The sequence below is a fragment of the Chiloscyllium plagiosum genome, unplaced genomic scaffold (genome assembly GCF_037043375.1).
Source record: "Chiloscyllium plagiosum isolate Xiang-an unplaced genomic scaffold, Cpla_swu_hap1 HiC_scaffold_32, whole genome shotgun sequence".
In the NCBI taxonomy this organism is placed as follows: domain Eukaryota; kingdom Metazoa; phylum Chordata; class Chondrichthyes; order Orectolobiformes; family Hemiscylliidae; genus Chiloscyllium; species Chiloscyllium plagiosum.
This window is the reverse complement of record NW_028270170.1, coordinates 18,524,479-18,541,069: the sequence shown is the minus strand read 5'-3', so window position 1 is coordinate 18,541,069 and position 16,591 is coordinate 18,524,479. Positions and strand designations below refer to the sequence as shown.

Below are 16,591 nucleotides of genomic sequence, written 5' to 3'. Positions count from 1 at the left end.
TCTATCACATTCTTTGATTCGACTTAATTGTTTCTTTGAATTCCCAATTGAAAACCTATGCAGAGCTACATGGAAATGGTGCGGAAGTAGGATTTAGAGAATAGCTCATAAAGAGAGCCAGCACAAACTCATTGGGCCAAATGGCCCAATCTGCATTCCAACCAGCCTGATTCCAGGGAATTCTAGCTCCAGGCCTCCAGGTTACTAATCCAGTAACATAACAAAATGACGTTACCCAATAACATAAAATGATATCTGACATTGCTTCCTGCTCAACATCAATTTTCATGCAGGAGTTTGGCAGTATTTGTATGTTTTACATTGAATTGAAAATGACAGATTCATTTGACCCATTGATATCATCCTGAAGCAAATATCCACACTACTAATTGCTTCTCACTCCAACATCTACAAATTGGAATAGTCATTGCACATTTACAAACTCTAGATGATTTGAATGAGAACTGTTGCTGCACATTTTCAGTTCATGCTAATTAGAACCCAGAAGTGTAAAGAGAAACAGCTTGTTTACAGAGGATTGTTGTTGTCAGAATTAATTCAGTACTACTTCTTTGAATACTAGTTTGAAACAAACTTTGATGGTGAAAGAGTGGAGAATAGAAGTGTGAAGGGGATAGTAATAGCAAGAGATTGATGCACTCACTGTTTCTTCAACAGCAAAGACCAGGGAAAATCCTAGATAGACGACACCAGTATAATGTACTAGTTGTTCTACAGTTTGGAAGATAACAGTGGAGAGACAATGATGAAGCGATCTAAAGTATTTCAATTACTTCAGTGATAGCTCATTAAGAAGATTTCACCTGATGAAGGAGCAGCACTCCGAAAACTTGTCATTTCAAATAAACCTGTCAGACTATAACCTGGTGTTGTGTGGATTTAGAGTCATAAAGATGTATAGCACGGAGACTTCCAACCTGTCCATGCCGACCAGCTATTGCAACCCTATCTAGTCCCACCTGCCAGCACCCGGCCCATATCCCTCCAAATCTTTCCTATTCATATACCCATCCAAATGTCTTTTTAATGTTGCAATTGTACCAGCCTCCACCACTTTCTCTGGCAGCTCATTCCATAGACGTACCACCCTCTGCGTGAAAAGGTTGCTCCTGAGGTCTCTTTTATATCTTTCCCCTCTCACCCTAAACCTATGCCCTCTAGTTCTGGACACCACGACCCCAGGGAAAAGACTTTGTCTATTTATCCTATCCATCCCCCTCATAATTTTGTAAACCTCTATAAAGTCACCCCTCAGCCTCCAACAGTGCAGGAAAAACAGGCCCAGCCTATTCAACCTCTCCCTATAGCTCAAATCCTCCAACCCTGGCAACATCCTTGTAAATCTTTTCTAAACCCTTTCAAGTTTCACAGCATCTTTCTGATAGGAAGGAGACCAGAATTGCATGCAATATTCCAACAGTGGCCTAACCAATGTACTGTACAGAAGCAACATGACCTTCCAACTCCTGTACTCAATACTCTGACCAATAAAGGAAAGCATACCAAACACCTTCTTCACTATCCTATCTACCTGCGACTCCACTTTCAAGGAGCTATGAACCTGCACTCCAAGGTGTCTTTGTTCAGCAACACTCCCTAGGACCTTACCATTAAGTGTATATGATTTGCTTTCCCAAAATGCAGCACCTTGCATTTATCTAAATTAAACTCCATCTGCCACTCCTTAGCCCATTGGCTCATGTGATCAAGATCCTGTTGTAATCTTCCAATTTTGGTGTCATCTGCAAACTTCTGACATTAAGAAGACTAGCTGTTCTTTCAAGGGACTCTAATGAATTGTATGCATACTTTCCACTTCTTGGAAGTGGTTTTATTTTGCTTAGCACCTTTGAAGTCATAAAGCTTTATTTGTGGATTTGTGTAGTGAGATCACAGAACTACTTTTTAAAAGTTCAAAAAAAAAGGCAACCTCACCATGATTCCACTCACGAGAGAGAGGTGACTGGTGGATAGTTGACCTGAGGATCACAATGCCTCAGGTGAGGGGAGAGATTGAGAAGGAGAGGAGAGTACTTCATAGTTACCTTAGCAGGGGTCGAAATTGAACCCATGCTGTTAGCATCACCTGGCAAATCAGCCATCCAGCCAACTAAGCTAACTGAACCCTCATGGTTTTGATGGGAACGATGTATAGGGAACATTAAAATTTATCCCATCTGCTTTACTGCATCTTATACGATAGGAGAACTCTTACTTTTAGAATAGGAGCAAAATATTTTACAAATTGAAACAAGATTCAATTAATGAAGATTGTTGTTAAAAACAGCAAGCGAGAGAGTGGGCAGTTTTTGTTTTATTTTATTTAAGAGAGCTTTAGGCTTTAATTTGACTTGCTTCACGATATAATCCCTTTCAATTACCTTGCTGGGGAGTAGTGCTTGATAACCCACGAGGCTGGAGTAATGAATGGAGCCAAGCTAAGCACACTTCAGTGCAGCTGTGCCTTCCTGCCCACCTGCAGTTCACACTCCAGTTCCCAGGCAGCACATTACACAGTGACAGATGCATTAGACTTCTTTGTGTATCTATCACTGCAGCTGATCCAAAGACAAGGAGATGAGACTTGGGGCTCCCTGGGTTGTGGGGGGAATGAATTCCCTCATTATGTTTACATTTTAAATTCTTTTTAAAATAAAAACACAGCCTAATGCTCCCAGGAATGAAACTATGTGCAATATCCTAAAGCAAACATACAATTTGTTGGAGTAATTCAGTTTTTATGCTCATGTTTCTTTTGATTGTAAGATGTATGGGCAGAATGATTTTTGTAACAAAATAAAGTGATATGTTCATGGCATACTGGGGCCTCCCTTTTGGACATGGAGCCATTGCAAAGCAAAGAGTCATGAAGAGGAACAGAGACTGAGACTGCAGAATGGAGTGCATTTCATAGAATCCCTAGTGTGAAAACAGGCCATTCGGCCCAACAAGTCCACAGCGACCCTCCAAAGAGTAACCCACCCGTACCCATTCCCTATTTTATATTTACCCCTGACAAATGCACCAAACCTACTTATTTAGCATGGCCAATTCACCTAACCTGCACATCTTTGGGTTGTGGGAGGAAACTGGAGCACCCGGAGGAAACCCACGCAGACACAGGGAGAATGTGCAAACTCCACACAGACAATCGCCCGAGGCGGGACTCGAACCCAGGTCACTGATGCCGTGAGGCAGCAGTGCTAACCACTGAGCAACCCTGTCATACATTTAAAATCAAGTAAAACAGGAAGTGCTATAATCACACTGAGGAAAGGTGACCGGACCCAAAAACATTAACTGTGATTTCTCTGCGCAGATGTCGCTGAACCTGTTGACCTTTTCCAGCAACTTCGGTCTTTGTTTCTATAAGCGCTTGGCCTAGCCGTCAACAGTCAGCACCTGAAGAGGCAAAGCAGATCCTCTGTTTTAGAAACAGATTAACCTGTGATGCACCATTTCGAATGAACATCTGAAATAGGAACAGAACTTGGGCATTCAAACTAGCCCAGTCATTCAAGAAAATCATAGCTGATCTGTTTGAGTTTCCCATTTACCCCCAATAACCTGTGATGCCTTCGCCCAGCAAGAATCTACCTCTGCCTTAAAAACATTCTCTACTTCCTTCTAAAGCAGAGAAATCCAAAGTTGCGGAATCCTCAGAACAAAAAAAACTTTTCATCTCTGCCTTAAATCCCTAATTTGAAACCAGTAGTCCCTCGTTCTGCGTTGACCCATCCTTTCCATATCCACTTGAAGGCCATTCAGAATCTTCAATCAAGTTATCTCTCAGTCTTCTAAACTCCAGGGGGAAACACGCCTAGCCTGCCCAACATTTCTTGCTAAGACATCTAGATAGCCCATTCCAGATAGCAACCTAGTATACCTCCTCTGGAACAACCTCCAATGCATTTACAATCGTCCTTAAATAAGACCAAAACTGCACATGCTATTTGAGATGTAATCTCATCAATGTCCGATGTAATTGAAACATAATTTCCTTATTTTTAGGTTGTAAATCTGCAGGACCTGAACATTTGTTGTTTGCTACATTCTGCAATTTGAATTTTAATTTGGACTTACTTTCGGTTTGCAGAATAAAAGAAAGGTAAAATTTGAATGTCCCCTATTATCCACCAACATCAATGGTTACTCTGGAGTAGGACATCTGTAGCTTTCTGATATATATGTTCTCTCTGGATTTACCCTTGTATATAGAAATAATAAGCCTCCAGATTACTGAGCAAATTGCTACTGTAAATATATTTGTGAAAGCTACCTCTGGCTGGCACTTTTAGCAATATTAACATCAGCTCAAATACAAAAACATGACGTTAGGGTGAAAAATATGCCACATTAGCGGACATATAAAATTTGTATCATTGACACCAACAGGTGAGGTGCCGGAAGACTGGATGTTTGCTAATGTGTTCCCATTATTTAAGAAAGGCTGTGGAGAAATGTCAGGGACTACAGACCAGTGAGCCTTATGTCAGTGGTGCATTAAGTTGTTGAAGGGGATTCTGAGGGACAGAATTTACATGAATTTGGAAAGACAAGGACAGACTAGGGATAGTGCATATGGTTTTGTGCATGGGAAATCATGTCTCACAAAAGATTAAGTTTTTGAAGAAGATTGATGAAGGCAGAGCAGGAGACGTTGCCCATATGTCCTTCATGAAAGCATTCGACAAGGCGGACTGGTTACTAAAGTTTAGATCACATGAGATCTGGGGGAGCTAGCCAAATGGACACAAAATTGGCTTAAAGGTAGGAGACAGAGGGTTGCTTTTCAGACTGGAGGCCTGTGACTCATGGTGTGTGGTAAGGATCAGTGCTGGATCCACTGCTTTTTGTTGTTTATATAAGTGATTTGCATATGAATATAGGAAGTATGGTTAGTAAGTTTGTAGATGACATTAAAATAGGTGGTGTAGTGTATGGTGCGATATATTATCTCCAAGGGCAATGAGTGGCAGATGGAGTTTAATTTAGATAAATGTGAGGTATTGCATTTTGGTAGGGCAAATCAGGACAAGATTTAGAGAGTTAATGGTTGGGCCTTGGGGAATGTTGCCAAACGAAGGGGTGCAGGTGCATAGTTCATTGAAAGTGGAGTCGCTGGTAGACAGGGGGTGAAGAAGGTAACTGACATCTGCCTTCGTTAGTCATAATATTGAGTATAGGAGTTGGGACAACATGTTGCAGCTGTATTCTGAATACGGCATATACTTTCAGAACACTGCATATAATTCTGGCCACCCTGCTGTAGGGAGGATGGTGTGAAACTGGAGAGGATGCAGTAAAGATTTACAAGGATGTTGCTGGGGTTGGAGGGTTTGAGATACAAAGAGAGGCTAAATAGGCAAGGGACATTTTCCCTGGAGCATCAGAGGCTGAGGGATGACTTTATAGAAGTTTTAAAATCATGAGGGACATGGATAGGGTGATTAGCCAAGGTCCTTTTCATATGGTGGAACAGGCTAAACTAGAGGGCATATGTTTAAGGTGAGAGGGGAAAAATTTAAGGATCTGAGGGATGAGATTTTCATGCAGAGGGTGGTGCATGTCTGGAACAAGCTGCTTGAAGAAGTGGTGGAGGCAGGTACAATTATAACATTTGAAAGGCATTTGGTTGAATATATGAAAAGGAAAGGTTTTAGAGGGCTAGGGATCAAATTGCTGGCAAATGGGACAAAGTCAGATTGGGATGTCTGGTTGGCACGGATGTCATAGAGGAGAAAGTGAGGATTAAAATTAGACGCATGTTGAATTCGTGGATGTGGGAGTGTAACGGGATTTCCGCCACCTACAAATCGCACCCCACCAGAGATATATTTCCCTCCCCGCTCCTTTCAGCATTCTGCAGAGACCATTCCCTCCATGACTCCCTCGTTAGGTCCACGCCCACCCATCAACCCACCATCCACTTCCAGCACCTTCCCCTGCCACCGCGAGAGGTGTAAACCCTGCGCCCACACCTCCATCCAAAAGTCCAAAGGATCCTTCCATATCCGGCAGAGATTTTCCTGCACTTGCAAATACCTCATCTAATGTGTCTGTTGCTCTCGATGTGGTCTCCTCTACACTGGGGAGACAGGACGCTGACATGTGGAACGTCCTGTGGCTGAACACTTCATCTCCCCCTCCCACTCCACCAAGGACATGCAAGTCCTGGGCCTCCTCCACTGCCAATTTCTAGCCACCTAATGCCTGGAGGAAGAACACTTCACCTTCCGCCTTGGGACCTTCCAACCACATGTGAACAATGATGGTTTTACCAGTTTCTTGATCTCCCCTGCCCCCATTTTATCCCAGTTCCAACCCTCCAACCTGGCACCGCCTCTTTACTGTCATACTTGTCCATCTTACTCCCCACCTATCCGCTCCACCCTCTGCTCTGATCTATCACCATCATTCCCCAACTTCATCTTCCTATCATATTCCCAGCTACCTTCGCCCCAGACTCACCCCTCTTCCATTTATCTCTCAGCCCCCTTGGGCCCCCCTCCACATTCCTGATGAAGAGCTTATGCTCGAAGTGTTGATTCTCCTGCTCCTTGGATACTGGCTGACTGGCTGTGCTTTTCCAGCACTACACTTTTTGACATGAATGTCACAGAGTCAGATGTACAGCATGGAAACAGACCCTTTGGCCCAACTCGTGTTGGATCAAAGGGTCTATTTCCATACTGTATGACTCTAGACATTCATGCTCAATCTGTACAAGTTAATCCTTCACCAAAATATGAAACAGAGGACTGTTATACAACTATGTTAAGCAGCCATCCGCTAATAGTCATTTCTATAGTGAATCACAGGAATTCTTGATCCATTGCTTTCAATCTGACAGAGGCAGGCTTTAACATCATGGGATTTGAGAGCTCCATTGAATGCCCAGAGGACTTCCAAGCCCATTTGAAAATAATGAGGCTAGTGGAAACTCCTTTGGTCCAACTTAAGTCATAATAGAGGTCGTATTGTCCAAATGACATTTCCTGTTTGGGTCAGGGCTTGGAGGGGTATTGCTGTTTAAATTGACATTAGTGCCATTGGGCTCGGCCATAGATCTATGATTTATTAAAAGACAAAACAATCTTTGTGCAGTAAATGAAGTATTGATTGTGCATGGGGCAAAATGGCCCTGTACGGCTTCCTGTGCAGTAATAATCCAGCTATTGTTCTCAGATTTGGTCCCCCATTATTAATCTGCATTCCTGTTCATTGATCAATTAATAGGCTTGGCTAATTAAGAGGCCAAAGCCTAGATCTGTCAAGTGACCTCAAAGAGAGTTAGCCACATGGTGGGTTCAAGGGGTTGCGACCTTTGTAAGCACTCAAATTGGCAAGCAGCTTTTACCCTGAATCCAGGATAAATCTGTCTTGAGAACAGGCTGTTCACACTCAGTTTTGGGCTGCCCTTCAGGTGAAAATTTCAATCAAATGAATGAGATAACTCATCAAATAAATTGCAACTGAGGTAGCAGCAATAATACAATTCAGTGGTTATGAGCTTGCAATGTTTTGCTTGAACAACCAGCTCAGAACAAAATCATATTTGGGATCATATGGGAGTTAATTTGGTTTACTAAAAAGGGAAAAAAAGATACCAGACCATGTCCTGGCAAGACTGAGCAATGGAGTAGCACATTGATACAAATTGAACATCCTTCTATAGTCCAAAGACAATAAATTCATTAATGAAGCACAGCAACACCTTTACATCAGGCCCCACAAGAGTCTTACTAATGTAACGACCGGAGTAGAGCCTAATTAAACCCCACTGCAATTCATACTTTTAAAGAGCAAGGTCAGACTTGTCATATATTTAAAAAGGGAGCAAAAATAAAAAAGGTACAAGTACTGCTTAACGTATTAATGATGTCCCTGAAATTTTAGCACTTCCTTGGATTCTAAGAAATTGTCAGGATACATTAGCAGCCTGTGTTAATCCCATGGGTAAAAGGCACAGCATAGTATGTTTGCACAGAGTGAAGCCCATCAGATACAATTTCCCCACCTCCAGCAAATTCCCAATAACTCAGGCATTATTCCATAGAGGAGAAATGGGGGGGGAGGGGAAGAGTAAGGATATCTGGTGACCCACACATTTGCAGACCTGGAAGCTGGTTTCTTATCTATTCTCTGATGTATTGTCTGGCGCATCCCACAGAAATAAATAAGCAAACAAAGAAATAGCTTGCTAACTGAAACATTGAAATGACAACAAATTTACCATAAATCCTTTAGTGGCAAAATGATGTGTTTAAATGTCTGAATACTGAAATTATTTTGTTTGATATTTTGGGGGATAATTACCTTCCGCCATTTTCTCCTTTCCTGTAAGCACTGGGTTCTACTGAAATTTGGGTTTGCAGTTCAATAGTAGCAAAATAGTAGTATTTTGTTCTAAGTGTATTCTTTATGCAGAATACTTAATGAGCTATTCAATTCTACGACAACAGAAAAAATACTAATTTCAGCCTCTCTAACATCCATATCATTTCTTGTAACATTATTGCATTGTGATTAGGGGCAAGTGTCCCAAATTTCCTCTAACTCAGCGATGCTAACATTAACTGCAATACACCTAGTTTGATTCTGTCCAGCACCAGCTAACTGCACAAACCCAAATCAAACTTTTTGACTCATTTCCTTCTCTTAAACTCAAGTGAATTTTATGCTGCAATCTGAACTAGTATTTGACTAACATTAGCTCTTTGGCCAACAGTACTTTTCAGTTTTATGCTAAAGCTCATTTGAACTTTAAAAATTTAAGAATAAAACTGTAAAGATTTTATCATAAACAGGAATTTATAAAAGTGTTAGAGTTCAGACCACCTCAGTAAGCTACTGAACTCCAAATTCATTGCCCACTTTCAAAACCTTTGCAGGTTTAACAGCAAAACTTTCAAAATTAGCTACAATATGATTTTAGATTTTTAAGAAAGGATTTCATCTAAATGACAATGAAGTTAAGAGAAATGCAACCAAAACAAGAGTGGTGTTCAATAGCACGTTCAGTCAATGAACTTTCTGTCATCACTGGGTGCCTATGGCTCTGGGAACCAGCAAGAGGTCAGAATTAAGCCCTAGTCTATTCATGTCCCAAATCTCATCAACATTCCTCAAGCACTCTTGCTGAAGGGAGCAGGAAATTTGTTACCAGAAACCACCGGTTCCCACACTATAGTCCTGTGAGAGTGGGATAAGGGCCTATCCCTATGTAGTCTACTCGTTTACAGAAGGAGAAAAACACATTCAATTATTTTCCCATTTTACAAAGACACAACTCACTCCCACTTTCTTCCAGATTCCCTTATAAAACTTTGAACTTAAGAGCACCAGTTTCAGTTTAACTTGTTTGCTTGATTTTTGTTCAGAAAAGAAAAGGTACCCCTAAAATATAAAAGTGCATTTGATTCATCACAGTACATAATGATTCAAGAAATAGTTATGCAAGTATGCATCACAGAAAAAGCCATTAAGAATAGAAGACATGCAATTTATAACAATAATTGTACTTATATCATAATGAATGGTATGTGACAAAGCACATAACAACAAATTTGCACCATATTCATTCTACTTAGTAAAAAACCTTTGGTTGTTAAATGATTTTGTCCCAACGTTCCACAGCACAGAAGTGCAATAAAAGTAGACGATGCTTAGAATTCACAGAAATTCCTTCAGCAGCTGAAAAGGAATCACACATCAGGATATAGGTAGAGATCCCTAGTCATACTGTCCTGTTGTTCTTCATTTTAATGTTGAGTTCTTTTTGCTTCAGTTTGTTTTCAGAGAAGTTTTAGGTAATGAAATATACCTTACATTGAAGTGAAGCACTAAAATTGCTTCATTGATTACTTTTCTTTAAAATGGTAGCTGCATTATTAAAATGTTAATCATTGAATTAAAAAGGAAAGTATTAAAAAAGGTGAGAGATATGTCACTGTTAAGTGGTAAGTGCTAAATGGTACGAAAATCTAGTATACCAAGCTGTAATTGGTTTAACTGAAGGCTACTATTGTAAAAAGAGGAAGCAGAGTCCCTTTATAAATCTATTACATTTAATTGGAACCTTTCTTTATAAATCAATTACAAATGCCCTAATATGCCCTAATAAATATGCCTGGGTAACATAGTACTTCCCCTCTTAGGGTCTAACAGATTTTATGGTCACTGAATCTAAGTAAATCAATACAAATCCTTGCAGTTCATATTTCCTGAAAATAAAATCCTCAGAGACACAGAAGCAAACCATGGAAAGTGCAACCTTCCCTTTCACTGCAACACATATCGGGCACTTTAAAACATGAAAGATGATCCACCCAGCAAAAGCAATGGTCTCAAGCTCCTTTTAGGCTATTGATTCAGGAATTTGGCTTTGGAAAGGCTCATTGTAGGTTCAGACAATACTCCACATGGGAAAGAGGACTGAAAGTGACAGCGGGGAGCTGCTAGACTGGAAGAGACCTCTGCTGGGTCCTAATTCCTGTTCGACAACACTGATTGCAACTCTTTTAAAAAAGGGGATGCTCTCAATAGCAGCCACTGGAGGAGAAAAGCAATCATTAGATCACAACGGTTAAAACTGGTTTTTTACAAAATTATGATATCGATAAGAGGAGTTACTATATTCTGCAAGATCTTCACGCTAGGAATCAGCTAATATACTGATTCTGTCACCAACAAGCATAATGCGATGATTTCTCATCTAAATTTGGAAAAATTGTTCTTTTTAAGTAATTTGACAGTGCAAAGTGAAGGACCAATGCCCACAATGCAAGACAGGTCAAGGTTGAAAACATTAGATGAGGTATAAGGTATGACAAAAGTCAATATTTTCTTAAATAGGCTATGTCAAAATTGAGAATTCACAGAGGGAGAATTTTGTTTTATTAGTTGGGAATGAATGAGCCCCAGCTTTTCTTTCAGTGCCACATTTTTCATTTCACTCCTGTGTGGTGATCTGACGTTGTAGGTTCTCACCCAAATGCAGCTTGCTCCTACTTTTATAACATGGTATGACTGAAGAGATTTGGCTCATTAGTGTATTGATCACGGAGCCACAAGGGTAAGATGATAAAATGAACAACATTTTATGAATAAATATGGACTTTCCATTTCTTTCATTTTACCTTCATACTTAAAACGGGGAAAGTTCAACAACGTGGCGGCATGGTGGCCCAGTGGTTAGCACTGCCGCCTCACAGCGCCAGAGACCCGGGTTCAATTCCCGCCTCAGGCGACTGACTGTGTGGAGTTTGCACGTTCTCCCCGTGTCTGCATGGGTTTCCTCCGGGTGCTCCGGTTTCCTTCCACAGTCCAAAGATGTGCAGGTCAGGTGAATTGGCCGTGCTAAATTGCCTGTAGTGTTAGGTAAGGGATAAATGTAGGGGTATGGGTGGGTTGTGCTTCGGCGGGTCGGTGTGGACTTGTTGGGCCGAAGGGCCTGTTTCCATACTGTAATGTAATGTAATCTAATCTAAAACACGACTGACTTAATACCCATGCGGCTATCTGATCAACCCATCAGATATCTTTCACTTATTCACCAGAAGAGAAGGTGATTTGGTGAGACATCAAATTGACATCTAAAATGTGCACTTTATAATCAAATCAAACTTTCCATCTGCCTCAGCAGGGGGGAAGCGAGGCATTAAGCTAATGTAGTTCATGGCACAGAATGTGCCTTTAGAAGAGCTAATGAACAACTGGAGAAGCTAATCAGTGAACAGTCCCCTCTCCAAGGCCTGCAATATGTTTACAAATGCAATAAAACAATTTTTCTATAGCTTATGGATAAATGTTACAAGTAAAACTCGCACATAACCCTGATTTGTCAAAGTAAAACAAAAAGACTTTGACAATAACATTTCGTGAATCGGTCTCTGCCTCAACTCATCCACTGCTGAAACTCTCAGGCATAATTTTGTTACCTCTAGATTTGATTATTCTGGTGTTTTCTTGGCCAGCACCTCATTGAAACTTAAGCTCATCTTTAACTCTACTGCCGATATCCCCACTTGCATTAAGTCTCATTCCCCAGTCACCTTTTTTTACTCTGACCCTTGACTTGTTTGGCAAAGCATCAATTTTTAAATTCTTATCCTCATTTGCATATCCTACAATGGTCTTTCATCTCCCCATCTTTACCCTAGAATATTCGGAGATTCTGCAGTCCTCAAATTTTGGCTGCTTTCAAATTCAATACGTAAGTCATTCCATTTGTGGCTGTGTCTTCAGCTGCTTAGGCCCCATGCTCCAGCATTTCCTCCTTAAACTTCACCAGCTCTCTGAACGTCTCCCTGTTTTTTTCTCCCATCATGTTTCTGAGGGTTGAGGCATGAACTTCCACTGGATTTGTTCACAAAGTGTGGACCAATCCAAAATGTTAGAGTAGTTTTTCACTGCCTTTTGCAGGAGGCTCTCCTGCACTTACTGCCTGCCATCAGGTGGATTGGAAACATTAGCAGGCTGAGAATCAACCCATTTGACCACAATACAAATGCATGGATAACAAATTCTGAAGCTTGTCCCAAACCCGGGTAGGGATGCTAAGGCTGCACCTCTCCTCAAGCTATTTTTTTAAAGCCAATGTCTGACCACGTTTTGGTCTATCGATCCCCTCATCTCCTTAAATAGCTCAGTGTCATCGAATGGTTCCAGCCTTTGGAAATTCCATTATGTTATGGATGCTATATAAATGCAATTTGTTGCACTGTAGATTTGAACTGAAATCATAGCCAGGATTGGTGTTAAAATGGTGGCACAGCCCAATTAATGTTAGTGTGTCAGATATTTAACCAACTTCTACTGTCCTGCCTGCCAGGACCTTTGCAAGGCAACTTTGGAATAGGCAAGAAATGAAACACCACAACTGTGATAACACATTCTTTTAAAATCCCACAGACACGGTTTGAAATGCTTCCATTAAAGTTGCTAGATTAACGTTCAAAGGTAATGAATCCACGAAGTCTATTCCCCATCTCAACCATTCACCTCCTAGATATGAGGAGAAAGTGCGGTCTGCAGATGCTGGAGATCAGAGCTGAAAGTGTGTTGCTGGAAAAGCGCAGCAGGTCAGGCTTCTTCCTGATGAAGGGCTTATGCCCGAAACGTCGATTCTCCTGTTCCCTGGATGCTGCCTGACCTGCTGCGCTGTTCCAGCAACACATTTTCACCTCCTAGATATGATTTGGACAGAGCTCCTCAGTCACTCGAACGCCTCCAAGCGACCAGATTCAGAACCGCAAGCGACAAAGGCCTGGGAGGAACAGGTACAATAAATGGATTGAACCATTGTTGAAAACATATCTAGGATCCTTGTATGTCCCAGAACTTACCGATCTGTCGCTGAATTTCTTTGTACGACTTCATGGAAAATGTACATCGTTTGTCAAGGTGGGGGGGGGGGGGGCGAAAGATGTCAGTTTTGGCAATGACAGGCACACGAATGGATCACACAGGGAAGGCTTGAAATAGCAGGTTCTCATTAAGGCTGCCTAAGCCCCCTGGTTTGAAACGAGTTTCATAGAATCCCTACAGTATGGAGGCAGGCCATTCGGCCCATCGAGTCTACACCGACCCTCTGAGGAGCATCCCACCCAGACCTCCCCCACTCAACGCTGTAACCCTGCATTTCCCACGGTTAACACCCCCCCCCCCCCCCTCCCCCTCCCAGCTTGCACAGCCCTGGACACTACGGGGGCAATTGAGCATGGTCAATCCAGCCTAACGTGCACAGCTTTGGACTGTGGGGGCACTCGGAGGAAACACACAGAAACGGGGTGGGGAAGAATGTGCAAAGTCCACACAGTTACCCGGGACTGGAAAGAAGCTGGAGCTGTAAGGTAGCAGTGCTAACCCCCTGTGCCGTCACAGCTTCTTTCACGCTGGACTATAAAGATAAAGGCCAGCCCCAATATTGTCAAACTTGTCTAATGTTCTATTTGTTTGTTTGTGTGTGTGTGTGTGGGGGGGGGGGGGGGATACACACGGTGAGAAAGGTCGGTTTTAGGGCTGGATACTGACTGGCAAACACGCTCTCTTCTAAATCGTAGCGACCGCGAGGTTTAACAGGACACACTTCAGGCGACTGAAACACTCTCAAACCCAAGTGCGAAATCCCTACAGTCTTTACTCGTCCAACGCTCTCACATCCCCAAATGCAAAATCCCTGAATTTTTTTTATTAGTCCCACATTCTCACACCCCCAAATGCAAAATCCCTGAATTTTTTATTAGTCCAACACTCCCACACCCCCAACGCAGAATCCCTGAAATTACGTTAGTCCAACACTATCAGAATCCCTGAAGTTTTTGCTTGTCTAAATGAGTGAAGCATTCCTCCTCGCTGTCGTCTGTCTGCTACGTGCTGCGCTTATCGGCGCTGTCACTTTGAATGGCAATCTGCCTGGGCGCCTGGTCAATGCAACTCACAATCAAATTTAACCAAGTGTTAGGGACGTGTTTCCATCCTGAAGGCGCTCCCTCTGTGGGGTGGAAACAGGAGATTTAACTCCTGAAAATCGTCAGGAGCGAAACAGATTGCAGCAAATGATGCTGCGCTCTTCTCTGACTCCCGCCAACAGTTAGAATCTGCACACAGCCCCCACTGGGATGGTCCAGGTGGAACACTGGATTGGTGCAATGGCGCAGAGTTCGCCTGTCATTTTTGACTTTGAGTCATCGCTGAAGCCAGCAGCAGCCCCTGGTTTAGACGAAGCAACTCACCTGAAGTGTCCCACATGTTCAACTCGATCCTTTGCTTGTCAATTTCGAAACTCGCTGTGTAATTCTCAAACACAGTGGGAACATAATTCTAGAATTCAAGATAGGAAAAGTGACATTAAAGGCCTGAATTCATAGATGCTTTAAAGGAAAAAAAAAAGAGGTTTTAGAAAAATAACGAGGTTACATTTATTAGAGTGGACGCAATTTGATTTAATTTTTCGTAACCAGTTAATTGAAAAACTTGCTCGTGTTTTTAAGCTAACTTTAGCGTTCCTAAAAGGAAGATCATTCAGAAAAAAAAAATCACGCAAACACAAGGAAATATGTCAATCTAAAAATCAATATAATCGGTGTACTTTTACCAGTTTCGCCACCGAAGCAGAATTGATTTTGAATAAATTCCCCTAACGTCAACATCTCTAAATAGCATCCGTCAGATTTCGCACGAAATACTATAGTATTTTATTTCGAGGCGACCGATTTAATATGTACACATTTGAGACAAAACTTAACCGTGAGCACTCTTAGTCTCATTGCATTTCTTTCCAGGATAAGGAAGAGATCTTACTAACATCTTAATGCAACACCTGAGTAAGGTGTGAGTTACTCACAACACAGCGGATGGTTTATTCCAATTTCAGACTGCTTTGTGGGAAGAAATTCTATAGAAGAGAAAGAAAATTACCTCGGGATAACAATCCTTAGCAAATACATGTAATAAAGTAGTTTTCCCACATTGCGCATCTCCAACTACAACAATCTTGCAACGAGTGGTTTGATTCTCCATGGTCTGACTCTGATGGCTAGTCCCTTCTTTCATTGACTGTCGCCTTCAACCAGTCATTCACAGTGCGAGGAAACAGCGCGCTATCTTCGCTGTACTTTTATCTCCCTGAATGCGACTGCCTTGCTTTCTTGGGGCTCCTGGAATATGAGCCGGGAGCTCTTCATTGAACATAGAGTCGCCAATCAGTGCAATGGTCCCGGAGATATGCAAATAGAGGCGGTACCTGGGAGGGGCCAACAGTTGGGAAATAATTCAATTAGAATGAGTGGATTAAATCAAATTGAATCAAGCCTCCCATTTAACACAGAAGTGTGAACGACACCCTGTAAAGTACTAATTCTGAAAAGAGTTGCTTTAGGGACGTGGCACCTTAAAATGAAAACATGGGCTGGAGTTTACCAGAATGGAATGCGAGGGGAGTTTTTATTGAGGTGACAGCTGAAGAGGTTTTTGAAGAAGCTGGGCATTTAAAACACCTAGCATGTGTGGAATGAAAATAAATGAAAGCAATTGACAATCCCACTGTGTACAAACGCACAAAGGATTTTGAGGAAAGAAATTGCAATGGATGAACACCAACATGCAGTGCCACAGAGTGGTGGAGTGTGGCATTGCCTCTCACTGCAGCTCAGCCAAGTTCATCTTGTCTCTGTTCTTGGGATCTGGACATTGCTGACTAGGCCAGTGTCTTGCCCATAACTGCCATGAGAAAGGGCTGCTTCTTCTCACCCTCAAAGCTGCTGTTGTTCATGTGCAGTAGATATACCTAGAGAGTTGTTTAGGTAGGACTTTCCAGGCTCTGATCCAGTGATAAAATGGAGCAACGATTTTGTACCAAGCCAAGGTGTTTGTTACTTGGAGGCGAGTTTGTAGGTGATCATTTTCTGAGCCACCCTTTGATCTTGTTCTTCCAATCGCTAGAGGTTACAGGTTTGGGATGTACTATCAACAAAGTTTTAGCACCTTGCAGTTAATGCACCCAACACCCCTGTACTGGATGGACTGAATGGTTCACATTGTGATAGCATGGCACTTGAAAAGGAAG

At 41.9% G+C, this 16,591-nt stretch overlaps 1 protein-coding gene across 1 annotated transcript in view; it reads right to left on the bottom strand.

The window, feature by feature from the left end:
* Window positions 1-15,737, bottom strand: part of rnd2 (Rho family GTPase 2) — a 74,598-nt gene extending 58,861 nt beyond the window's left edge. The window contains exons 1-2 of the mRNA XM_043675017.2: window positions 15,445-15,737; window positions 14,760-14,847 (exon numbers count right to left, since the gene is read on the bottom strand). Coding sequence (XP_043530952.1) covers window positions 14,760-14,847; window positions 15,445-15,579 — 223 coding nt within the window. The 5' untranslated portion in view covers window positions 15,580-15,737. The remainder of the gene's footprint in view (window positions 1-14,759; window positions 14,848-15,444) is intronic.
* Between the last annotated feature and the right edge of the window lie 854 nt (window positions 15,738-16,591).